Source organism: Trachypithecus francoisi, unplaced genomic scaffold, assembly GCF_009764315.1.
Source record: "Trachypithecus francoisi isolate TF-2019V2 unplaced genomic scaffold, Tfra_2.0 Lachesis_group8, whole genome shotgun sequence".
NCBI classification, from domain to species: Eukaryota; Metazoa; Chordata; class Mammalia; order Primates; family Cercopithecidae; genus Trachypithecus; species Trachypithecus francoisi.
This window is the reverse complement of record NW_022681473.1, coordinates 895,955-920,970: the sequence shown is the minus strand read 5'-3', so window position 1 is coordinate 920,970 and position 25,016 is coordinate 895,955. Positions and strand designations below refer to the sequence as shown.

Sequence of the window (25,016 nt, the reverse complement as noted above, 5' to 3'; positions counted from 1 at the left end):
GAAGCATCCCAGGCTGGAGGAACCGAGCGGCTCTGCTTACCTGGAGGGGCTGTGGTGGTGCTGGGCGGTGGAGACGGCGTGTGGCCTCCCGTCGTGGTGGCTGTAGGTGACGTGGGTGTGGAGGGTGGGGCCGTGCTGGTCGTCTCAATGGTAGGTGGTGCAGTACTCAAAAGGGTGGTTGACTCCGTGGGAGGGGAAGAGGTGGACTGAGATATCTGAGAGGTTGAGGACTCAGGTGGGGGTTTGGATGTGGTTGACTCAGAAATGGGTGCTGTGCTTGTGGGGCTGGGGGGCTCCGTGCTTGTAGTGGTAGGTGTTGGGGTTGATGTCACCATAGTGGTGGTGGTGATAGGTGTCAGGGTTGGGGTCTGTGTGCTGGTGGATGTTGGGGTTGGGGTCACCGTACTGGTGGTGGTGATGGGTGTCGGGGTTGGGGTCTGTGTGCCGGCGGGTGTTGGGGTTGGTGTCCCTGTGTTGGTAGGTGTTGGGGTTGGGGTCTCTGTGGTTGTAGGTGTCGGGGTTGGGGTCACTGTAGTGGTGGTGGTGGTGTGGGGTTGGGGTCTCTGTGGTGGTGGTGGTGGGGTGTTGTGGTTGGGGTCACTGTAGTGGTGGTGGTGATAGGTGTTGTTGGAGTGGTTGGGGTCTGTGTGCTGGTGGGTGTCGGGGTTGGAGTCTGTGTGCTGGTGGGCGTTGGGGTTGATGTCATCGAAGTGGTGGTGGTGATGGTTGTCGGGGTTGGGGTCACTGTCATAGTGGTCGTGATGGGTGTCGGGGTTGAAGTCTGTGTGCTGGTGGATGTTGTGGTTGGGGTCACCGTAGTGGTGGTGGTGATGGATGTCGGGGTTGAGGTCTGTGTGCCAGTGGGTGTTGGGGTTGGTGTCCCTGTGCTGGTAGGTGTTGGGGTTGGGGTCTCTGTGGTTGTAGGTGTCGGGGTTGGGGTCACTGTAGTGGTGGTGGTGGTGGGTGTTGGGGTTGGGGTCTCTGTGGTGGTGGTGGTGGGTGTTGTGGTTGGGGTCACTGTAGTGGTGGTGGTGATAGGTGTTGTTGGAGTTGTTGGGGTCTGTGTGCTGGTGGATGCTGGGGTTGGAGTCTGTGTGCTGGTGGGCGTTGGGGTTGATGTCACCGAGGTGGTGGTGATGGTTGTCGGGGTTGGGGTCACTGTCGTGGTGGTGGTGATGGGTGTCAGGGTTGAAGTCTGTGTGCTGGTGGATGTTGCAGTTGGGGTCACCGTAGTGGTGGTGGTGATGGATGTCGGGGTTGGAGTCTGTGTGCCAGTGGGTGTTGGGGTTGATGGCACCGAAGTGGTAGTGGTGATGTGTGTCGGAGTGGGGGTCTGTGTGCTGGTGGGTGTTGTGGTTGGAGTCACTGTCGTGGTGGTGGTGGTAATGGGTGTCAGGGTTGGGGTCTGTGTACCAGTGGTTGTTGGGGTTGGGGTCACTGTCGTAGTGGTGGTGGTGATGGGTGTTGGGGTTGGGGTCTGTGTGCCAGTGGGTGTTGGGGTTGGTGTCGCTGTGTTGGTAGGTGTTGGGGTTGGGGTCTCTGTGATTGTAGGTGTCGTGGTTGGGGTCACTGTAGTGGTGGTGGTGGGTGTTGGGGTTGGGGTCTCTGTGGTGGTGGTGGTGGGTGTTGTGGTTGGGGTCACTGTAGTGGTGGTGGTGATAGGTTGTTTTTGGAGGGTTGGGGTCTGTGTGCTGGTGGTGTCGGGGTTGGAGTCTGTGTGCTGGTGGGCGTTGGGGTTGATGTCACCGAAGTGGTGGTGGTGATGGTTGTCGGGGTTGGGGTCACTGTCGTGGTGGTCGTGATGGGTGTCGCGGTTGATGTCTGTGTGCTGGTGGATGTTGTGGTTGGGGTCACCGTAGTGGTGGTGGTGATGGATGTCGGGGTTGTGGTCTGTGTGCCAGTGGGTGTTGGGGTTGGTGTCCCTGTGTTGGTAGGTGTTGGGGTTGGGGTCTCTGTGGTTGTAGGTGTCGGGGTTGGGGTCTCTGTAGTGGTGGTGGTGGGTGTTGTGGTTGGGGTCACTGTAGTGGTGGTGGTGATAGGTGTTGTTGGAGTGGTTGGGGTCTGTGTGCTGGTGGGTGTCGGGGTTGGAGTCTGTGTGCTGGTGGGCGTTGGGGTTGATGTCACCGAAGTGGTGGTGGTGATGGTTATCAGGGTTGGAGTCACTGTCGTGGTGGTCGTGATGGGTGTCGAGGTTGAAGTCTGTGTGCTGGTGGATGTTGTGGTTGGGGTCACCGTAGTGGTGGTGGTGATGGATGTCAGGGTTGAGGTCTGTGTGCCAGTGGGTGTTGGGGTTGGTGTCCCTGTGTTGGTAGGTGTTGTGGTTGGGGTCTCTGTGGTTGTAGGTGTCGGGGTTGGGGTCACTGTAGTGGTGGTGGTGGGTGTTGTGGTTGGGGTCACTGTAGTGGTGGTGGTGATAGGTGTTGTTGGAGTGGTTGGGGTCTGTGTGCTGGTGGGTGTCAGGGTTGGAGTCTGTGTGCTGGTGGGCGTTGGGGTTGATGTCCCCGAAGTGGTGGTGGTGATGGTTGTCGGGGTTGGGGTCACTGTCGTGGTGGTGGTGATGGGTGTCGAGGTTGAAGTCTGTGTGCTGGTGGATGTTGTGGTTGGGGTCACCGTAGTGGTGGTGGTGATGGATGTCAGGGTTGAGTCTGTGTGCCAGTGGGTGTTGGGGTTGGAGTCTGTGTGCTGGTGGATGTTGTGGTTGGGGTCTCTGTGGTTGTAGGTGTCGGGGTTGGGGTCACTGTAGTGGTGGTGGTGGGTGTTGGGGTTGGGGTCTCTGTGGTGGTGGTGGTGGGTGTTGTGGTTGGGGTCACTGTAGTGGTGGTGGTGATAGGTGTTTTTGGAGTGGTTGGGGTCTGTGTGCTGGTGGGTGTCGGGGTTGGAGTCTGTGTGCTGGTGGGCATTGGGGTTGATGTCACCGAAGTGGTGGTGGTGATGATTGTCGGGGTTGGGGTCACTGTCGTGGTGGTGGTGATGGGTGTCGGGGTTGAAGTCTGTGTGCTGGTGGATGTTGTGGTTGGGGTCACCGTAGTGGTGGTGGTGATGGATGTCGGGGTTGTGGTCTGTGTGCCAGTGGGTGTTGGGGTTGGTGTCGCTGTGTTGGTAGGTGTTGGGGTTGGAGTCTCTGTGCTTGTAGATGTCGGGGTTGGGGTCACTGTAGTGGTGGTGGTGGGTGTTGGGGTTGGGGTCTCTGTGGTGGTGGTGGTGGGTGTTGTGGTTGGGGTCACTGTAGTGGTGGTGGTGATAGGTGTTGTTGGAGTGGTTGGGGTCTGTGTGCTGGTGGGTGTCGGGGTTGGAGTCTGTGTGCTGGTGGGCATTGGGGTTGATGTCACCGAAGTGGTGGTGGTGATGGTTGTTGGGGTTGGGGTCACTGTCATGGTAGTGGTGATGGGTGTTGGGGTTGGAGTCTGTGTGCTGGTGGATATTGGGGTTGGGGTCACTGTAGTGGTGGTGGGGATGGATGTTGGAGTTGGGGTCTGTGTGGTGGTGGGTGTTGGGGTTGAGGTCACTGTCGTGGTGGTGGTGGTGATCGGTGTTGAGGTTGGGGTCTGTGTGCTGGTGGGTGTTGGGGTTGGGGTCTGTGTGGTGGTGGGTGTGGGGGTTGATGTCACTGTAGTGGTGGTAGTGATAGGTGTCGAGGTTGGGGTCTGTGTGCTTGTGTGTGTTGGGGTTGGTGTCACCGTAGTGTTGGTGGTGATAGGTGTCGCTGTTGGGTTCTCTGTTGTAGTAGGTGTCGGGGTTGGGGTCACTGTAGTGGTGGTGGTTGACATTGGGGTTGGGGTTTGTGTGCTGGTGGGGGTTGTTGTGGTCACTGTAGTGGTGGTGGTGATGGGTGTTGAGGTCAGAGTCTCTGTGGTTGTGGGTGTCAGAGTTCGAGTCTCTGTGGTGGTGATGGTTGTGGTGGGTGTTGAGGTTGGGGTCTCTGTGGTGGTGGTTGTCATGGTCGTGGGTTGGGTGATACACTTACAGCACTGAACGTTCATCTCATAGTTGAGGCAGAAGGGCATAGGAATGACTCCACCTGGCTTTTGGTCTTCATTTTTGCATACTAGCCCCTCGGAGACGTTACACACCACTATTTGTCCAAGCTGTCCAATGGGAACATCAGGATGCATGGTGGCTCTGCAAGAGATGTTAGCTGCCCATCCTGGTTCACAGATGTCTCCAATCAATTCCGTATCTCCACCTGGTTTGTTAAAGTCAGGTTTTCCAGAATCCAGCCAGCCAGTCCAATTGCAGACAGGCACGCATGGGGTAGTAGGGGTAGTAGGGGTTGTCGTTGAGAATGTTGAAAATGCAGTAGTTTTTGATGGAAGGAGAACAGTAGTTGTTGGAGGGATGGGAGTGGTGGTTGGTAGAGGGCTGGGAGTGGTGGTTGTTGGAGGGCTGGGAGTGGTAGTTGGTGAAGGGGTGGTTGTGGTTATTGGAGGGCTGGGAGTGGTGGTTAGTGGAGGGGTGGTTGTGGTGGTTGTTGGAGGGCTGGGAGTGGTGGTTGGAGGGATAAGAGTGGTGGTTGGTGGAGGGGTGGCCGTGGTGGTTGTTGTAGGGCTGGGAGTGGTGGTTGTGGTGGTTGTTGGGGGGCTGGGAGTGGTGGTTGGTGGAGGGGTGGTTGTGGTGGTTGTAGGAGGGCTGGAAGTGGTGGTTGGTGGAGGGGTGGTTGTGGTGGTTGTAGGAGGGCTGGAAGTGGTGGTTGGTGGAGGGCTGGGAGAGGTGGTTGTGGTGGTTATTGGAGGGCTGGAAGTGGTGGTTGGTGGAGGGCTGGGAGAGGTGGTTGTGGTGGTGTTGTTGGAGGGCTGGAAGTGGGGTTGGTGGAGGGGTGGGAGAGGTGGTTGTGGTGTTGTAGGAGGGCTGAAGTGGTGGTTGGTGGGGGGTGGTTGTGGTGTGGTTTGGAGGGCTGGAAGTGGTGTGTTTGTGGAGGGGTGGTTGTGGTGGTTGTAGGAGGCTGGAAGTGGTGGTGGGTGGAGGGGTGGTTGTGGTGGTTGTTGGAGGGCTGGAAGTGGTTGGTGGAGGGGTGGTTGTGGTGGTTGTGGAGGGCTGGAATGGTGGTTGGTGGAGGGGTGGTTGTGGTGGTTTAGGAGGGCTGGAAGTGGTGGTTGGTGGAGGGGTGGGAGAGGTGGTTGTGGTGGTTGTTGGAGGCTGGAAGTGGTGGTTGGTGGAGGGGTGGTTGTGGTGGTTGTTGGAGGGCTGGAAGTGGTGGTTGTGGAGGGCTGGGAGAGGTGTTGTGGTGGTTGTTGAGGGCTGGAAGTGGTGGTGGTGGAGGGGTTGGAGAGGTGGTTGTGGTGGTTGTTGGAGGCTGGAAGTGGTGGTTGTGGAGGGGTGGGAGAGGTGGTTGTGGTGGTGTTGGAGGGCTGGAAGTGGTGGTTGGTGGAGGGCTGGGAGAGGTGGTTGTGGTGGTTGTAGGAGGGCTGGAAGTGTGGTTGGTGGAGGGGTGGTGTGGTGGTTGTTGGAGGGCTGGAAGTGGTGTTGGTGGAGGGGTGGTTGTGGTGGTTATTGGAGGGCTGGAAGTGGTGGTTGGTGGAGGGCTGGGAGAGGTGTTGTGTGGTGTTGGTGGAGGGCTGAAGTGGTGGTTGGGGAGGGGTGGGAGAGGTGGTTGTGGTGGTTGTAGGAGGGCTGGAAGTGGTGGTTGTTGGAGGGTGGTTGTGGTGGTTGTTGGAGGGCTGGAAGTGGTGGTGGTGGAGGGGTGGTTGTGGTTGTTGTTGGAGGGCTGGGAGTGGTGGTTGTTGGAGGCTGGAAGTGGTGGTGGTGGAGGGGTGGTGTGGTGGTTGTAGGAGGCTGGAAGTGGTGGTTGGTGGAGGGGTGGGAGAGGTGGTGTTGGTGGTTGTTGGAGGGCTGGAAGTGGTGGTTGGTGGAGGGGTGGTTGTGGTGTTGTTGGAGGCTGGAAGTGGTGGTTGGTGGAGGGGTTGTTGTGGTGGTTGTAGGAGGGCTGGAAGTGGTGGTTGGGGAGGGCTGGGAGAGGTGGTTGTGGTGGTGTTGTTGGAGGGCTGGAGTGGTGGTGGTGGAGGGGTGGGAGAGGTGGTTGTGGTGGTTGTTGGAGGGCTGGAAGTGGTTGGTTGGTGGAGGGCTGGGAGAGGTGGTTGTGGTGGTTGTAGGAGGGCTGAAGTGGTGGTTGGTGGAGGGGTGGTTGTGGTGGTTGTTGGAGGGCTGGAAGTGGTGGTTGGTGGAGGGGTGGTTGTGGTGGTTGTTGGAGGGCTGGAAGTGGTGGTTGGTGGAGGGCTGGGAGAGGTGGTTGTGGTGGTTGTAGGAGGGCTGGAAGTGGTGGTTGGTGGAGGGGTGGTTGTGGTGGTTGTTGGAGGGCTGGAAGTGGTGGTTGGTGGAGGGGTGGTTGTGGTGATTGTTGGAGGGCTGGAAGTGGTGGTTGGTGGAGGGGTGGTTGTGGTGGTTGTAGGAGGGCTGGAAGTGGTGGTTGGTGAGGGCTGGGAGAGGTGGTTGTGGTGGTTTTGGAGGGCTGGAAGTGGTGGTTGGTGGAGGGGTTGGAGAGGTGGTTGTGGTGGTTGTGGAGGGCTGGGAGAGGTGGTTGTGGTGGTTGTGGAGGGGTGGTTGTGGTGTTGTAGGAGGGCTGGAATGGTGGTTGGTGAGGGGTGGTTGTGGGGTTGTAGGAGGGCTGGAAGTGGTGGTTGTGGAGGGCTGGGAGAGGTGGTGTGTGGTGGTTGTTGGAGGCTGGAAGTGGTGGTTGGTGGAGGGGTGGGAGAGGTGGTTGTGGTGGTTGTAGGAGGGCTGGAAGTGGTGGTTGTGGAGGGGTGGTTGTGGTGTTGTTGGAGGGCTGGAAGTGGTGGTTGGTGGAGGGGTGGTTGGTTGTGGTGGTTGTTGAGGGCTGGAAGTGGTGGTTGGTGAGGGCTGGGAGAGGTGGTTGTGGTGGGTGTGTTGGAGGGCTGGAAGTGGTGTGGTTGGTGGAGGGGTGGTTGTGGTGGTGTTGGAGGGCTGGGAGTGGTGGTTGGAGGGCTGGAAGTGTGGTTGGTGGAGGGGTGGTTGTTGGTGGTTGTAGGAGGGCTGGAAGTGGTGGTTGGTGGAGGGGTGGTTGTGGTGGTTGTTGGAGGGCTGGAAGTGGTGGTGGTGGAGGGGTGGTTGTGGTGGTTGTAGGAGGCTGGAAGTGGTGGTGGGTGGAGGGGTGGTTGTGGTGGTTGTTGGAGGGCTGGAAGTGGTGGTTGGTGGAGGGGTGGTTGTGGTGGTTGTTGGAGGGCTGGAAGTGGTGGTTGGTGGAGGGGTGGTTGTGGTGGTTGTAGGAGGGCTGGAAGTGGTGGTTGGTGGAGGGGTGGGAGAGGTGGTTGTGGTGGTTGTTGGAGGGCTGGAAGTGGTGGTTGGTGGAGGGGTGGTTGTGGTGGTTGTTGGAGGGCTGGAAGTGGTGGTGGTGGAGGGTGGTTGTGGTGGTTGTAGGAGGCTGGAAGTGTGGTTGGTGGAGGGGTGGGAGAGGTGGTTGTGTGGTTTGTTGGAGGGCTGGAAGTGGTGGTTGGTGGAGGGGTGGGAGAGGTGGTTGTGGTGGTTGTTGGAGGGCTGGAAGTGGTGGTTGGTGGAGGGCTGGGAGAGGTGGTTGTGGTGGTTGTAGGAGGGCTGGAAGTGGTGGTTGGTGGAGGGGTGGTTGTGGTGGTTGTTGGAGGGCTGGAAGTGGTGGTTGGTGGAGGGGTGGTTGTGGTGGTTATTGGAGGGCTGGAAGTGGTGGTTGGTGGAGGGCTGGGAGAGGTGGTTGTGGTGGTTGTTGGAGGGCTGGAAGTGGTGGTTGGTGGAGGGGTGGGAGAGGTGGTTGTGGTGGTTGTAGGAGGGCTGGAAGTGGTGGTTGGTGGAGGGGTGGTTGTGGTGGTTGTTGGAGGGCTGGAAGTGGTGGTTGGTGGAGGGGTGGTTGTGGTGGTTGTAGGAGGGCTGGAAGTGGTGGTTGGTGGAGGGGTGGTTGGTTGTGGTGGTTGTAGGAGGGCTGGAAGTGGTGTTGGTGGAGGGGTGGGAGAGGTGGTTGTGGGGTTGTAGGAGGGCTGGAAGTGGTGGTTGGTGGAGGGGTGGTTGTGGTGTGGTTGTTGGGCTGGAAGTGGTGGTTGGTGGAGGGTGGTTGTGGTGGTTGTAGGAGGGCTGGAAGTGGTGGTGGGTGGAGGGGTGGTTGTGGTGGTTGTTGGAGGGCTGGAAGTGGTGGTTGGTGGAGGGGTGGTTGTGGTGGTTGTTGGAGGGCTGGAAGTGGTGGTTGGTGAGGGGTGGTTGTGGTGGTTGTAGGAGGGCTGGAAGTGGTGGTTGGTGGAGGGGTGGGAGAGGTGGTTGTGGTGGTTGTTGGAGGGCTGGAAGTGGTGGTTGGGGAGGGGTGGTTGTGGTGGTTGTTGGAGGCTGGAAGTGGTGGTTGGTGGAGGGGTGGTTGTGGTGGTTGTAGGGGCTGGAAGTGGTGGTTGGTGGAGGGGTGGGAGAGGTGGTTGTGGTGGTTGTTGGAGGGCTGGAAGTGGTGGTTGGTGGAGGGGGGGGAGAGGTGGTTGTGGTGGTTGTTGAGGGCTGGAAGTGGTGGTTGGTGGAGGCTGGGAGAGGTGGTTGTGGTGGTTGTAGGAGGGCTGGAAGTGGTGGTTGGTGGAGGGGTGGTTGTGGTGGTTGTTGGAGGGCTGGAAGTGGTGGTTGGTGGAGGGGTGGTTGTGTGGTTGTTGGAGGGCTGGAAGTGGTGGTTGGTGGAGGGCTGGGAGAGGTGGTGTGGTGGTTGTTGGAGGGCTGAAGTGGTGGTTGGTGGAGGGGTGGGAGAGGTGGTTGTGTGGTTGTAGGAGGGCTGGAAGTGGTGGTTGGTGGAGGGGTGGTTGTGGTGGTTGTTGGAGGGCTGGAAGTGGTGGTGGTGGAGGGGTGGTTGTGGTGTTGTAGGAGGGCTGGAAGTGGTGGTTGGTGGAGGGGTGGTTGTGGTGGTTGTAGGAGGGCTGGAAGTGGTGGTTGTGGAGGGGTGGGAGAGGTGGTTGTGGTGTTGTTGGAGGGCTGGAAGTGGTGGTTGGTGGAGGGGTGGTTGTGGTGGTTTTGGAGGGCTGGAAGTGGTGGTTGTGGAGGGGTGGTTGTGGTGGTTGTAGGAGGGCTGGAAGTGGTGGTTGGTGGAGGGCTGGGAGAGGTGTTGTGGTGGTTGTTGAGGGCTGGAAGTGGTGGTTGTTGGAGGGCTGGAGTGGTGGTTGGTGGAGGGGTGGTTGTGGTGGTTTGGAGGGCTGGAAGTGGTGGTTGGTGGAGGGCTGGGAGGTGGTTGTGGTGGTTGTAGGAGGGCTGGAAGTGGTGGTTGGTGGGGGGTGGTTGTGGTGGTTGTTGGAGGGCTGGAAGTGGTGGTTGGTGGAGGGGTGGTTGTGGTGGTTGTTGGAGGGCTGGAAGTGGTGGTTGGTTGGAGGGCTGGGAGAGGTGGTTGTGGTGGTTGTAGGAGGGCTGGAAGTGGTGGTTGGTGGAGGGGTGGTTGTGGTGGTTGTTGGAGGCTGGAAGTGGTGGTTGGTGGAGGGGTGGTTGTGGTGATTGTTGGAGGGCTGGAAGTGGTGGTTGGTGGAGGGGTGGTTGTGGTGTTGTAGGAGGGCTGGAAGTGGTGGTTGGTGGAGGCTGGGAGAGGTGGTGTGGTGGTTGTAGGAGGGCTGGAAGTGGTGGTTGGTGGAGGGGTGGTTGTGGTGGTTGTGGAGGGCTGGAAGTGGTGGTTGGTGGAGGGGTGGTTGTGTGGTTGTTGGAGGGCTGGAAGTGGTGGTTGGTGGAGGGGTGGGAGAGGTGGTTGTGGTGGTTGTAGGAGGGCTGGAAGTGGTGGTTGGTGGGGGGTGGTTGTGGTGGTTGTTGGAGGGCTGGAAGTGGTGGTTGGTGGAGGGGTGGTTGTGGTGATTGTTGGAGGGCTGGAAGTGGTGGTTGGTGGAGGGGTGGTTGTGGTGGTTGTAGGAGGGCGGAAGTGAAGTGGTGGTGGTGGAGGGCTGGGAGAGGTGGTGTTGTGGTGGTTGTAGGAGGGCTGGAAGTGGTGGTTGGTGGAGGGCTGGGAGAGGTGGTTGTGGTGGTTGTTGGAGGGCTGGAAGTGGTGGTTGGTGGAGGGGTGGGAGAGGTGGTTGTGGTGGTTGTAGGAGGGCTGGAAGTGGTGGTTGGTGGAGGGGTGGTTGTGGTGGTTGTTGGAGGGCTGGAAGTGGTGTTGTGGTGGAGGGGTGGTTGTGGTGGTTGTAGGGGGGCTGGAAGTGGTGGTTGGTGGAGGCTGGGAGAGGTGGTTGTGGTGGTTGTTGGAGGGCTGGAAGTGGTGGTTGGTGGAGGGGTGGTTGTGGTGGTTTTTGGAGGCTGGAAGTGGTGGTGGTGGAGGGGTGGTTGTGGTGGTTTGTAAGGGCTGGAAGTGGTGGTTGGTGGAGGGCTGGAGAGGTGGTTGTGGTGGTTGTTGGAGGGCTGGAAGTGGGGTTTTGGTGGAGGGGTGGGAGAGGTGTTTTTGTGGGTTGTAGGAGGGCTGGAAGTGGTGGTGGTGGAGGGGTGGTTGTGGTGGTTGTTGGAGGGCTGGAAGTGGTGGTTGTGGAGGGGTGGTTTGTGTTGGTTGTAGGAGGGCTGGAAGTGGTTTGGTGGGGGGTGGAGAGGGTTTGTGGTGGTGTAGGAGGGCTGGAAGTGGTGGTTGGGGAGGGGTGGTTGTGGTGGTTGTTGAGGGCTGGAAGTGGTGGTTGGTGGAGGGGTGGTTGGGGTGGTTGTAGGAGGGCTGGAAGTGGGTTGGTGGAGGGCTGGGAGAGGTGGTTGTGGTGGTTGTTGGGGCTGGAAGTGGTGGTTGGTGAGGGGTGGGAGAGGTGGTTGTGGCGGTTGTTTAGGGCTGGAAGTGGTGGTTGGTGGAGGGGTGGTTGTGGTGGTTGTTGGAGGGCTGGAAGTGGTGGTTGGTGGAGGGGTGGTTGTGGTAGTTGTTGGGGGGCTTGAAGTGATGGTTGGTGGAGTGGTGGTGGGACAATCCCTGGGCAGGCAACAATGGACACGTATCATGTAGTCGTAACACAGTCCAAATGGTCCATTTTCAAACTGGTCCTCATTCTTGCAAATGAACCCAACAGAGACATTGCACTGCACCTTCTGGCCTAGCTCCTCCAAGCTGAGGTGAGGATCCTTGACCGACCTGCACTCGATGTCCTCAGGGGCCCTGCAGACCCCATCAAAAGTCTCTCGGTCGCCACCGTCGCTGCCACTGCTGGGGTGGTCCTCGTTGATCCAGTCAGACCAGAAGCAGCACGGCTCTAGGGAAGCAAAACCCAGCTCTTGTCACTTGCATGTGGGGAGAGGCACCTCCAGGAGGCCACCAGGATTCAGAGAACCCAGGGGCCTCCATGACCGTGCCCCAGATGCAATCTCTCTTTTCCCTGTCATTGCCAAAAAACCAGAGTGCAGGGTCAGAGAGCTCAGGGCTGGACACCACTTCCATCCTCATTTTGCCAGTGAAAACCTAAGCCCAAAGAGACAGGGCCACCCAGGGTGTGAAGGACCCTTTCCTCAGCTATTTTCAATACTTGTTTCAAAGAATCAATAACAAGAGAGCTGCCCATTCCAATAAAGAAGTGTGCCGGAAGGGGCTTCGTCTCCACTCTTAACCAGCAAGATTGTCACCAACAGCCAATCAGGGCTCACATTAGGCCCTGGCCTCAGCAAACCATGAAGTCACCAAAATACACCTATCTTTGGTCCGTAAGCAGAGGAGTCCTGCCCTGCCAGCCTCCCATCTGGGCCCTGAAGGAAGCATCCTGCAGGTGATTTTATGAGACTTCACTCCTCCCACCCTGCTTGTCATCGTGAATATCATCACCGTCACTTACCCGACGTTGTTGATAAAATTGCAATAAAGCAGGAAAAAAAGAGGATATCATTATATAGTTCAAGATCTTTTAAAATCTTGTCTTACTTTTTTTTTTTTTTTTTTTGAGACGGAGTCTCGCTCTGTCGCCCAGGCTGGAGTGCAGTGGCCAGGTCTCAGCTCACTGCAAGCTCCGCCTCCCGGGTTTATGCCATTCTCCTGCCTCAGCCTCCCGAGTAGCCGGGACTACAGGCGCCACCACCTCGCCCAGCTAGTTTTTTGTATTTTTTAGTAGAGACGGGGTTTCACCGTGTTCGCCAGGATGGTCTCGATCTCCTGACCTCGTGATCCGCCCGTCTCGGCCTCCCAAAGTGCTGGGATTACAGGCTTGAGCCACCGCGCCCGGCCAAAATCTTGTCTTACTTTTTAAAAGTTTCTTTTGCTGTGGCTATCATACCCCTGGTGGCTTGTTCGGTGGTAGCTGGGATTTCAACCAGAACAAACGCATGCGAACGTAAGGAAATTTCTCTAACCCTTAGGGATAGTTTCCTGCTGGTTTTCAGAAATCTCCCCAGATGACCCTCCACTCTGGTCTGGGCTTGGGGATGTGGTCAGTCTGCTGCCGTCTGAATGCACCAGGGCAGGGGAGCCAGGGCACGCCCCCTCACACCTCAGTGCAGAGGAATGTCACTGTCACCTCACTCTGCAGCTGGTGTGCAGAGGCCAGAGCCTGGCTGCACCGGGCCGGGGCCTGTCCCTGAAAGAGCCCTGTGTGCTGGATGCTGGAGGGGAAGGTGAGAGCCTGAGGAAGCACAGGGGAAACCGGGGGCCTTACCTGTGTGGGAGGTCGGCGTCGTGGTGATGGTGGTGGTGGTGGTGTGAAGGTGGTGGGGGTGGTGGTGAGGGGGACGGTGGTGGAGGTAGTCAGGGTGGATGGGAGTAGCGTAGTGACACAGATGTAGAAGTTCTGTTCCACCGTCCCATTGGGGCCACAGAGCTCCTGGTAGCAGAAGGCACCATCCTGGGTCTGGTTGAGAATCTTTCCTAGGGGTGAGGGTGAGGCCAAGAATCACCTCATCGGGAGCAAGGTAGGGGGAAGGCCAGGTGTGCCTGAGCCCCCACAAGCAGCCAACAAATGCTCCAGTGAGACTGCACCCGTCCCGGAGCCCCTCTCTTTGAATAACGGGAATCTCGCCAGAATGCAGAAGCTGGATCGGGGGAGAGGGTGATGGAAATTCCCCACAGGAGACCAGCACCCCAGGAGAAGAAACAAGATGCGTCATGGCAACCCCCGGGGCTGATACACATCGGAGGTGGGTCTGAGCTCGGGGGGACCAAAGGGTAGAGCCCAGGAGGGGAGCAGCACCCCCCACCCATCCAAGGCCCCACAGGCTTCCCCAGGATGGGCCCAGCCACCACAGGGCTGGCAGCAGAGGGCAACTCACCTTCCTCTGGCCTGCAGATGACTTGGGAGGAGTTGGTGCACACACTGAAAAGCAAGCACATGGCTACAAGTCCCACTCCACTTACGCTGCGCCCACCCTGCTCAGACCCCCAGCTTCCCATGTGGCTAGTACCGAGCCCAAAGCCCCCAGGCACGGCCCCAAAGCCAGCTCTGGAAGAGCCCCCATTGGGTTCTAACTGTGGGAACAGAGCAGGGGTGAGGAGAGGAAGGAAAAAGCCAGACCCAGAGGACGGTATGAGAACAGAAGACCCCCCACCCCAGTGAGGGACTGGTGTCCCTGTGGCCTGGCTCCTGTGTGCGTGCATGACTGTGTGACTGTGTGTGCCTGTGTGTCTGTGTCCATGCATGTGTACGTGAGTGACTATGTAACTGAGTGTGCGCCTGGGTGTCTGTATCTTTGCATGTGTGCATGTGTGCACTGTGTGCATGTGGTGCTTTGTATGACCGTGTGACCGTGTGTGCCTGCGTGTCTGCGTCGATGCATGCGTGCATGTGTGACTGTGTAACCATGAGTGCTGCCTGGGTATCTGTGTCTAGGTATGTGTGCACGTGTGACTGTGTGTGCCTGTGTGTCACTGTCCATGCATATGAGCATGTGTGCATGTGTGACTGTGAGTGCCTGTGTGTCACTGTCCATGCATGTGAGCATGTGTGCATGTGTGACTGCCTGTGTCACTGTCCATGCATGTGAGCATGTGTACATGTGTGACTGTGTGTGCCTGTGTCACTGTCCATGCATGTGAGCATGTGCATGTGTGACTGTGAGTGCATGTGTGCATGTGTGCATGTGTGACTGTGCCTGCGTGTCAGTATCCATGCATGTGTGCACTGTGTGCAAGTGTGACTGTGTGTGCTTGTGTCTGTGCATGTGTGCATGTGTACATGTGACTGTGTGCCTGTATGTGTCCAAGCATATGTGCATGTGTGACTGTGTGTACATGTGTGCATGGTGTGACTGAGTGTGTGTGTGCATGTGTTCATGTATGACTCTGTGTACTCATGTGTGACTGTGTACCTGGGTATCTGTTTCCAGGCATGTGTACATGTGTGCACTGTGTGCAAATGTGACTGTGTGTGCCTGCGTGTGTCTGTGCGTGTGTGCATGTGTGTACTTGTGACTGTGTGCCTGCAAGTCTGTGTCCATGCACGTGTACATGTGTGACTGTGTGACTGTGTGCCTGGGTATCTGTGTCTAGACATGTGTACATGTGTGCATGTGTGCCTGTGTGTCAGCGTCCATTCACGTGTGCATGTGTGCATTGTGCGTGCGACTGTGTGCATGTGGTATGCTGTGTGCATTTGTGTGCATGTGTGCATTGTGCGTGCGACTGTGTGCATGTGGTATGCTGTGTGCATTTGTGTGCGTGTGTGCATTGTGCGTGCGACTGTGTGCATGTGGTATGCTGTGTGCATTTGTGTGCGTGTGTGCATTGTGCGTGCGACTGTGTGCATGTGGTATGCTGTGTGCATTTGTGTGCGTGTGTGCATTGTGCGTGCGACTGTGTGCATGTGGTATGCTGTGTGCATTTGTGTGCATGTGCACCCAAGTGGAATGGTTGTGTCCGTGTATTGTGTGCACTGTGTGCTCACACGTGTGTGTGTACTCATGTGCCCATATGTGCAGCTCCCCCAGGTCCCCTGCCACGTGGGCTTAGGTACCAAGACTTGCAGATCTCCTCGGTGGGAACCGACGCTCCAGGTGGGTAGTGGGTGTCCTCGATGTAGCAGCCACACTTGTCTGCAGTGACACACTTCTTCAGGTCCTCGTCAAAGATGGGCCTGTCCTTGGGGCACCGGGGATAGCAGCCTGGTGGACACAGGGCATGGGGTTGGGACCACTGCAATCCACCACACCCCACCCACCATCCCTACCCTGGCAGGCCCTTCTCCAGAGGATGCCGCTCTGGGAATGCCAGGGATTGGAAAGGCAGGGCCTGGATCTCCCCACCCCACTGGGCTCTGAACCATGCCCGCTGAGGAGCCCTGCGCAGTCTCATCAGGCCCCTGAGCAGCCCTGAGTCCCAAGACCCATGTTCCTCTCCCATGGCGGGATACTCCCTCCCAAACTTCCTACCAGTCCCTCCTTCACGTCACTGGTTCTCAGCTCAGACGCCAGCACCCAGCAGGGGCCTCCCCAACCTGTGCCTGAAATGCTCCCCAACCCGCCCTGCTCTGTACAAACCTCAGCACCTCCCACCCCGGCCACTCCCAGTTTCCATGCTAGCCTGCTTCCCTCCTGACCCTGCAGCACGGGGAGCCTGGCCACCCTGGGGTGTGGGTGCCCTGAGGGTCAGGCCTCCCTCCAGGTGTCCCCATGAGTCTCCAGACAACATCAGCCTTCAGCCCCACACAGCCAGGCCCACTGGCTGTCGCCTCCCCCGAGGGCCGCCCGGCTCACCCTCCAGGCTAGTGGGCTGTTGCCTCTCCCGAGTGCCGCCCGGCTCACCCTCCAGGCCCCTCGGCCGTCACCCCTGCAGAGGCCCGCCCCACCCTGCTCACCCTCTAGGTAGGACACGGAGATGTTGGAGTGGATGCCGTTGATGGTCCTGCAGGTCTCGAAGCTCCGGTTCCCACACGGCTCATAGTGCCACTCACACTCATGTGGAGGGTTGTAGTAGTCACAGAATATGGCTTGGGGGAGACAGGGCCAGGGTCAGACGCAGGAGGGCTCGCTCAGGCGTGGGCGGGGCGAGGGTGAATCTGGGGTGGGGGCTGGGGCGCAGACGTATCAAGCTTGCTCTGCCAACCCAGGTCCCATAGGACCCCAAAGAAGGACACTGGAGAAGTCGGGGAAAGGGTGGGTGATGCACACCCATCACCTGGATGGGCAAGGAGTGCCGCCCCGGCCCGCAATACAGCACCTCCAATCCCCCTCCTGGCCCTGGGTCCAGTTCGGGCGGGCTCTTACGGCACAGGTCTGGCGTCCTCCAGAACACGCAGGCCCCCTCTTTGGTACACTCCTGGGCATAGGAGGCCACGGCAGAGCAGAAGCACTCACAGTCCCCACCCGTGTCACAGGAGCACGAGTCGTGCACGCAGGCCTCGTAGAAGGGCTTGGGGTCCACCTGGGAAGAACACCCTGGTCTGTCCTGGGCCCGTGCTGCCTTCATGGGGCCAGGACTTCCCCGGTGCCCTGGAGCTCAGGACCCAGAGGCCAGCCCTGCTCCTGGGACAGGGCACGTCACCCAGCACCAGCCAGCCAGGGCCCCAGCAGGGCCAACCTTGGGGAGAGGGTCCAGAGACGCCTGTCCTGCCGTGGCTGTGCAGACCCATCACCCAGCCCCTCTGCATCCTCAGCTGTAACATGGCCATCCTAGAACCCATCCTCCCCAGCTGCCTGTAGCTGGGGATGTGCGGGCATGGGGGGCACATGTCCTTTCTCCCTCCAGGTGAATATCTGAGCCTGGGGAGGCAGAGGGAGGCTGGGGGTCCAGCCCAGGGTCTCAGAGGGGAGGCTGATTGTATGGTCATGTGACCAAAGGATGCAGCGGCCAGAGCCAAAGCTGGAGGACAAGTGCTGTGTGGTGATGCAGCAGGGCGACTCCCGAAGGTGTGGAGGAGCGTGTGGAGAAGACCCCAGCCCCAAGAGCGCCCAAGACCTCACCCTGCTGTGGCCACGCCCTGATTATTAGCATGCTCTACGGCACCCTAACCACATCCACAGTCAGCCCATAGCCCCGCAATGCCTAGTCGGCCCCACCCATAGCTGCAACCCACCTGCAGCCCTGCTCTGCCTAGTTAGCCCCGCCCAAGGCCCCGCCCATAGTCACCGCCCACCTACAGCCCTGGTCTGCCTAGTTGTCCCGCCGTGGCCTGGCCAGCCCACCTTGCCATGGCAGATGCTGAACACATCGCTTTTGAGGATGCTGCACTGCTTCTCGGCCCAGGAGCGGCGGTGCGGGTTCAGGCTGCAGGGCTCAGGGTTGGTGCTCACGTCCGGGCAGGTGGGGGCCTCCTTCCAGCTGTTCCCGAAGTCCAGCCCGCTGCTCACCACCATGTGGTCCCGTGTGGTGAAGTCATTGTTGGAGCGGTCATCAAAGTTCCCGCACAGGCCACACACGGTGCCCTGCAAGAGACAAGCACCCCGGGGGTTCCGAAAAGGGGCTGGAGGGAGGGCGGGGGCTTGTCCCGCAAACACCAGGGCAGGGGGTGGGGGGCTGGCCAGGAGAGGGCAGGAAAGGGCAGGGCAGGCAGGGAGGTAGCCCACCTTGTAGGAGGGAGCCAGCTTGATGAACACGGTGGTCCTCTTGTCCCAGATGACGATGATGCCCGTGCTGGACTCCACCACCAGGTACTGGCCCACCTCCCGGGTGGTGTAGGCCACATGGTGACCCTCGTCGCGCTGAATCACCACACGGTGCTTGTCTTCCAACTTCAGCTCCGTCCTCTGCCCGGAGGAGAGGCCCAGTCACTGGCTGGTCTGAGGGTCCCGCAGGGCTCACACATTCCCGGGGCCAGCAGCACTCACCCCAATGAAGATCTTGATGGCCTTGGAGCAGGTGACGCCCGTCGTGCCACAGGGGACGTTCTCGGTGATGATGCTGAATGAACCCAGTGAGGAGTTCTGGCCGCAGTAGTCCTGGGGGCCAGGAGGGCAAGGTCAGCCAGGACAGCTGGGCCCCAGGTGTCCCAGGGCACACTCGCCCCAGTTGGCGGTGCCACAGCCACTGAGCAGATAAACCAGGCCCTGGCCCTGCCCATCCGAGGACCTGACCCAGCTGCAGGCCCATACCCTGTCCCTGGGGATCACAGTGCCTCAAAGGGCTGTGGGATTTGGATCTGGAGAGCCTCGTGGGCAGTGGCCTAGCCCTGGCCCTTACTCAGCTCCCCATACAGGTGCCCTCAGTCCCCATGGCTGGGTGGTCAACTCCACCCGCCCTGTGCACCCAGAGGAGAACCCAGAGGAGGGATGACCCAGAGGAGGACCCGGAGGAAGACCACAGAGGAGGACCCAGAGGAGGACCCAGAGGAGGGAGGACCCAGAGGAGAACCACAGAACTGGGCAGTGCAGAGGGGTTTTGCCACCCCCACCCAGCCCTGGCTAGAAGAACGAATCCTCCTGCGGGTGCGGGTGTGGATCTGGGGCTGAGTAAAGGCCGGCTTTCCCAAGTCTCAGGGTTTCTCAGGGAGCTGAGCACTGGGCTCGGGGCAGGCAGAGGGTCCCTGACCACAAGCAGCCCAGCCAGGCAGTGCCCGTGACCACACCTGAACAGCCACATAGGAGCAGTGTCCATCAAAGTCATAGTACTTCCCGTCAAAGGTGATGTAGTGGCCGCTTCCGTAAATGGAGCAGGTGCCATGGCACAAAGCCTGGGTGCATACCCAGCGTCCTCTCTGGCAGGTGCTGAGGAAGACAGGAGAGGAGCCTGAAGGGACCCAGGACCCGCTCATGGGTGCCTGGAGGGGACCCTGGACACCGTGCAGACAGCTCCCTGTCTCCCACACAGAACACCTGCAGGCCCCAAAAGTGGCTCCAAATGTCCCTTCCCCCATGGCTTCAAGACCAGCGGCTGACATGAGAGACCACCCTGCCCGTGGGACAGGGCCTGCCACAGGATCTCGCAAGACCCAGGCGGACCCCCTCAGGAGAGGCACCTGCCCCTTGGCCCGCTCTCCAGTGGCCACCCCTGCAGAGCACGTGGGGCCTGGAAGGCAGCCAGGACAGGCCGGGCCAGCTTACCAGGTATTGCAGTCCACCTTGATCTTGGCCCCAGGGGAATACAGGTCCTTGTTATGGAAGCAAGGGCATTCCTTCTCCTCCACACAGCCGCCCCGGCCGTCGTCCATCAGCCCATCGGGGCACACACAGCCACTGACACACTCTGTGTGGTACTGGAAATAGCCAGAGAGGGTGGACAGGTGAGGCTGCAGCCCTCCCTGAGCTGCCCTCCCTGCAGCCCACCTGTAGCCCATCAGGATTGGATACGCGGCCAGGAAAGGCCTGACCATGCAGTCTCTGTCACATCCCAGACCTCCCACCACTCCCCCTAGCCTGGGCTCAGGCCTCCCTCCCCTCAGGCCTGCCACTGGGCAGGGAGACTGGTAAGGGCTGCTGGCTGAGGGCCCTACACCGGCCCCTGTGCCCTAGTGGTTCACAGGCTGCCACTTCCCTCCCAGGGACAGGGACAGCATCAACAGGTCCTGTGTCCTCAGGACTCAGCACCCAGACCCTGGCAGGGGGCACAGTACAGGAGCCGGGCTCAGTCAGCCAGGAATCCCTGCCCGCCCACAGCAGCACCCCCAGCACGCACATAGCCGGCGGCCAGCGTCTGGCAGCTGAGGGCTCGGGGCTTCGAGATGGCCAGTGCGGTCAGGTTGCTGCAGTCCACGTGGATCTTCGGGGCCGTGCAGCCTATGGGACAGAGGGGCCACAGCTCCAGCTGAAACTGGGGGGTCTCAGGCAGGCCGGGGAGGGCTGGTCAGGGAGGGTGGCCAGGGCAGGCGGGGAGGGGGGGCCGGGGAGAGGTGGCCAGGGAGGGGTGGCCGGGCAGGCAGGGAGGGGTGGCCGGGAGAGGTGGCCAGGGCAGGCGGGGAAGGATGGCCAGGGAGAGGTGGCCAGGGCAGGCGGGGAAGGATGGCCAGGGAGAGGTGGCCAGGGCAGGCGGGGAAGGATGGCCAGGGAGGGTGGCCAGGCAGGCAGGGAGGGGTGGCCGGGGCAGTGCCACTTACTCTGGCTGATCAGATGTATCTGCCTACAGTGCAGCCTCCCGTCCCGGCACACACTGTGGAAAAGGCCGGGGATGAGTGGGGCCCATGCCAGACGGCCACAGACAGCCCGCAGCTTCCCCAGGACACATGTGAGCCTGGTGACTGTCAGTGCCCCCCACCCCAGGCAGCCCTCAGTCTTGGGTGTCTCGGCTTCCCCGGGTAGAGTCTCCCAGGTCTCTGCTTGGGGCAGTTTCAGAAGGAGCTCCCCCGCCCCCACGCCACACCTGACACCCAAGCAGGTGCCCACCATCGTTCTTCCTGCCTGACGACCACGTCCCCCGCCTCCAGGTAGAGGCCGCGGTGGTAGCAGGAGCACTTGGCCAGGGGCACGCAGCGGCCCTTCTCGTCCAGGAAGGTGTGGTCAGGGCAGCCGCAGCCGTCCACAGGCGCAAAGCCCTCAAGACAGTGGCTGTCGGCCTCAGAGAGGGAATGGCAGGTCTGCTGGCAGGTAGTCAGGTTGTACAGGAAGACCTGCGAGTTGGGGCAGGAGCCCACATCCTTGTCTGCAGAGGACCATGGGGTGGCGTGAGGGGCGGGAGGAGCCAGACGCCCAGCTCCCATCCCCAGGGCGGCCAGGGGACCAGGGAGTGCACACTCTGGGACCCACTTCCACACTGGGCCTCCACAGCTCCAGGCCGGCCCCAGGTTCCACCCCTGCTATGTGGCCGCCCCTTGCTGTAGGAGGAGCTGGTTTCCCACTACCACTGGCCGATGAAGCTGGAGCCTGGTCCGTGGTTGCAGGGGGCCGACTCCTCTCCCTGGACCACCCATGCCCATGGCCCCCAGCCCCGTCCCAGGAGCTCAAAGCCTGGACCCCATCCCCAGGAGGCAGCCCACAGGGACGGCACTCACCGCAGACACGGTCCCGCCAGCCCCACAGCATGACCCCCTTGGCAGCACAGGCACGTGCGTAGGAGGACAGGGCAGCGCACAGGCAGTCCTCATTGTTCTGGCAGTTGCATGTGTCATATTTGCACCTCTGGGCGACAGAGCAAGGTAGGCGGGCAGTGAGGCAGGGAGGCAGAGCATGGCCCGGCGCTCACAGACGCAAGCTCACATGCACACACAGCAACCAGTGGGCCTGGCCGGGTGCCCTGAGTCCACCTCACAGGTGGCATGGGGGCCTGGGAGTGCCCTGAGTCCACCTCGATGGCATGGGGACCTGGGGGTGTGAGTCCCACCCACCTTGTAATACTCAGCGGGGTCCACGACTGAGTGGCACCTGCCAAAGGGGGTCTCTGTCTTCTTCAGGAGGGAGCACCAGTGCTCGGCGTAGTTGGCTGGGGAGTGGGGGGTCAGAACTTCAGCGGGGCCTGGGACCCCCCTGAGATGCCCTGGGCCCTGCTGCCCGGCTGCCTAGGCCCAGATATGGTTCCTTCTGTGCACCCATGCCCAGGCCCCTTCCTCCCACTGAGTCAAATTTCCAGGCAGCTCCAGGCTGGATAGAGACCCCTGCAGGGCACCCACCACCTCCCGTCTCTCACCCTCAAGGGCCCAGCATCCCGGATGTGATGGGGCAGGTAGGGACCAGGCCAGGCCCTCTTCCGGGTCACCTGGCAGGCTGCCACCATGGCCGCCATAAACTAGCCACAGCAGGAAGCAGCTGGTGCTGGGCTGCCCCTGGAGGAGAGCCACCTAACTTCTGCCCCTCACCACCCATGTGTCCTGCTGGAAGCCCCATCTGCCCTTCCAGACCATGGGCCAGGACCCCAGGCAGGCTGGGTGGGGGCGCCCATGTTGCCGAGCCTCACCACTCTCGATGTTCAGGGAGCAGGGATCGTCCAGCCAGTCCAGCTTGTCCTGGCAGCTTGACTGTGCCTTCCAGGAGTTGGCGAAGCCGGCCCCCGTGGCCTCCACCAGCCCACTGGCCGTCTTGAAGTCATCACTTTCCAGGCCGTTGAAGTTCCCGCAGAGGCCTGAGGGGCCAGAACAGGGTTGGGAAGGGTCTGGGGCTAGCAGGCCCCCCGTGGGCCTTTGTTGGGGCAATCCCGGTGGGGCCACTTACCCTGCACCTGCCCCTGGGAGGCCTGGTCCAGCGTCAGGAAGAGTTGCATGATTGGGGCCAGCTGCACCTGCAGCCGGAGGCCACTGGCCATGCTCACGATGATGTGGTAGGAAGATGGGCGGAAGACGGAGAAGCTCGCTGCAGGCAGGGGCACGGTGAGGGGCACGGTAAGGGGCACAGTGAGGGGCGGGGCTCCCAGGGCCTGCCTGGCCCAGGTGAGCAGCAGGAGGATGTCACCCTCCCACCACCCCCTCCAGCAGAGGACCCAGGAGAGAGCCTGCCGGGTGCTGCAGGGACCCTCCTCCCATGGAACCTTTCCACCCACCCTCCTGGGTCCGAGACGGCTGGACTGTCCGAATCACTGCAGGCCCAGCGGAGCTTGAAGGGTCTGGGCCCCTCCCTGGGGCACAACTCACCGGTCACGTGGGGCAGGTTCACCTGCAGCTCGTTGAGCAGCACGCTGCCGTCAGACTTGAAGACGACCACCTGCGGGAAAGGCCGAGATTGCTCAGGGCTGAGAAGGGCCCCCGCTGGGGGACCTGGGGCTCCAGAAGGAGGGGGGCGGCACCACTCACATTCTTCTTCTTATCAGCCAGCAGCACCACGGTCTTCAGGCAGGTCTGCTTGTCCGTGGAGCCGCAGGGGGCCAGCTCACCCAGGAGAGCGTAGGAATCATTGTGGTCACCCTGTGATGAGGCAAGAGGCAGTGCAGCAGCTGAGGGCCGGGACGGGCCGCTCCCTGCACCCTAGGACCCGGCAGTGGCTTAGAAAGGAAGGCCCGCTTCTTATCCTGCAGCCAGGGAGCAGAAGCACGGTCACCTGCCCCAGGACAGCCCACGGGCACCCTCTGCTTCAGGGACAGCCAGCCCACCCACCCCTGGATGGCCAAGGGCCTGGATGCCAGCCCCAGCTCTGCCCCACACCCCTGACCCTGGGCAGCCTACCTTGGCCAGGACGTAGTAGCAGTCCCCATGGAAGGTGTACGTCTTCCCATCGAAGGTGGTGATGTGGGAGCCGCCTTCCAGGGCGCAGGTGCCAGGGCAGGGCAGGTCTTTGCACACCCAGCGGCCAGCGTTACAGACACTGTTGGGTGGCGGGGCACAGGGTCAGGGCTCAGCCGCCCCAGCCTCTGCCGCACCCAGCCCTGGCCCCAGGACTCACCACTGCTCGCAGTCATTGGTGATCTCCTGGCCCTGTGTGTACAGGTGTCCGTGTAGCCTGCAGTGGCACTGGCTCACAGGAACGCAGCCGCTGCCTCTGATGTCATCATACACGGTGCCTGGGACAGCCAGGAAGGCGACGTCACCCTGCCAGCCAGGCCTCCCACCCGCAGCCACCACTGGTCCCCTGCGCCGACGCCTGTGGTCCCCCCCCGGTCCTTGGGTTGGGGTCTGGCCATGGGGGCCCAGCCTCCAGGCCACCTTCCTGCCCCTGACAATCGAGCTCCTCCCAAAGGCCTCCAGGCTTCAGGTCAGGGGCCGGGCAGGGGGAGGTCTATCCCCAAGGTGATGACCAGGAAGGCAACTCCCTTCTCAGCCTCCCTGAAGCCACCCTTTGGGAAGGGCCTCACACCGAGGCCCCTTCTCCTCGGACCTGCCCCTGGTATCAGGTGGAAGGAGAAGCACTTCTGTGCTGCCACTGCCCCCACCACCTAGCGGAGCCGTCCCCTCAGCGCAGGCGAGAACCCGAGGCCAGAGCTGCAGGCCTCTCGTCCAGCAGGCAGTGCCAGGGCAGGGCCCTCCTCCACACGCACCTTCCGGGCAGAAACAGCCGTCCATGCGGTGCTCCTCGCACAGGCTGCTCCCCTCCAGGTGTGAGCAGGTGTCCATGCAGGGCGAGCCACTCTCCAGGTACACCAGGTTCCCAGGGCAGGTCTTGGCTGGAACCACAGAGGCCACACGGTGAGGGTGAGCCTGGGGCACAGCAGCCGCTCCACGCCGAAGTGCACCGAGAAGGGCTCTCAGCCCACAGTGAGCGTTCCCCCGGCTCCCGGTGCCCGGTGCGGTGAATGTCCCCCCTGGCTCCCAGTGCCCGGCTCGGACACAGCTCCCAACCGGGCTTGGGGAAAGCACCAGCATGGGGTCCCCTGCCTGCAGGGTGCCGGGGCTTACGGCAGAACGTGGCAGTCCTCCAGTTCCCGGGCCGGCCGCCGGCGTGGGAGCACTGGCGGGAGAACTCGGCCACAGTGCTGCAGATGCAGGTGTCATTGCCCGGACACTGGCAGCGGTCCTGCTGGCAGGCGCGCAGATACGGCTCCAGCGGCACCAGGTCCTGGCAGTCCGCGAAGGCTTCGGCGGTCAGCAGCCTCTCGCACTCAGCACGCTGGGGACAGACGCAGGGTGGTCATGCAGCTCAGAGGCCAGCTCTGCCGGGACTCCCACCCCAGAATGAGAGGACTCACGTGCTCGGAGCAGGATGCGACAGCCACTTCCTCCTCGGGGTCCTCACACACCACATCGGGCTGGTTGATCTTCTGCATGTTCCCAAACTCCAGGGGACTGAAGAGCACGCCTGTGGATGCACAGTCCTTCAGCGGGGGCCCCTGGGGGCCCGCAGCCCACCCTGCCCCCACCAAGCCCTCCGGGCCTCACCGTCAGAGAGGAATTCTGAATAGCTCTGTAGGCCGTTGTAGTCCCCGCAGAGGCCACAGGTGTGGTTCTGGAACTTACTGTCCAGCTCCAGCTGTTGGGGGAGGGAGCAGGTGAGCTGACCTCTCACCCCACCCACAGCCTCCAGGGCAGCCGCCAGGAACCCCCAAGATTCGAGGCTTGTTTGAGCCACAGAAAGGTGGGGCAGGAAGGCTGGGGTCAGCAGCCAGGGAGCGGCCTGGAAGGGCAGGTCCCTGAGAAGCTGAGTGTGTTTGCTGGGAGGGTGAGGCCTGGGGGTTCAGGGCCAGGCCGGCTTCTGCTGCTGCCCCCCAAGTCCTGCACCGACGCCCTGCGCTGCCAAGGCCCTGCCCCACCCCTGCCCTCTCGGTGAGGGGTCCGACCACTGCCCTGCCTGCCCTCCCTTGGGGTCCACCCAGAGGCCTGACCAGCCCCAGGAGCCCGGGAACCCTGAGCACCATGAGGGCGTCCTCCCGGTTCCACAGGAGGGTGAGGCCAACGCGGGAGTAGACTTTGGTGTAGGCGTCGCTCTTCTCCGATGAGCAGGCCGGGGCT

General features: G+C 61.1%; 1 protein-coding gene across 1 annotated transcript in view; it reads right to left on the bottom strand.

Annotated features, from left to right (window-relative positions):
- MUC2 (mucin 2, oligomeric mucus/gel-forming) overlaps positions 1-25,016 on the bottom strand; it is a 37,109-nt gene that overhangs the window by 11,152 nt on the left and 941 nt on the right. The window contains 34 exon segments of the mRNA XM_033205645.1: positions 41-549; positions 582-1,664; positions 1,700-2,642; positions 2,645-4,607; positions 8,551-8,775; positions 10,531-11,126; positions 12,513-12,555; positions 12,558-12,721; positions 13,123-13,166; positions 14,802-14,949; positions 15,642-15,773; positions 16,051-16,207; positions 16,969-17,208; positions 17,350-17,529; positions 17,611-17,721; positions 18,348-18,486; positions 18,823-18,974; positions 19,394-19,494; positions 19,812-19,864; positions 20,098-20,353; positions 20,703-20,829; positions 21,036-21,130; positions 21,602-21,766; positions 21,856-21,993; positions 22,272-22,341; positions 22,431-22,541; positions 22,800-22,938; positions 23,017-23,134; positions 23,609-23,734; positions 23,967-24,177; positions 24,257-24,366; positions 24,447-24,537; positions 24,920-24,997; positions 24,999-25,014. Of these exon segments, the coding sequence (XP_033061536.1) occupies positions 41-549; positions 582-1,664; positions 1,700-2,642; positions 2,645-4,607; positions 8,551-8,775; positions 10,531-11,126; positions 12,513-12,555; positions 12,558-12,721; positions 13,123-13,166; positions 14,802-14,949; positions 15,642-15,773; positions 16,051-16,207; positions 16,969-17,208; positions 17,350-17,529; positions 17,611-17,721; positions 18,348-18,486; positions 18,823-18,974; positions 19,394-19,494; positions 19,812-19,864; positions 20,098-20,353; positions 20,703-20,829; positions 21,036-21,130; positions 21,602-21,766; positions 21,856-21,993; positions 22,272-22,341; positions 22,431-22,541; positions 22,800-22,938; positions 23,017-23,134; positions 23,609-23,734; positions 23,967-24,177; positions 24,257-24,366; positions 24,447-24,537; positions 24,920-24,997; positions 24,999-25,014 (8,834 nt within the window).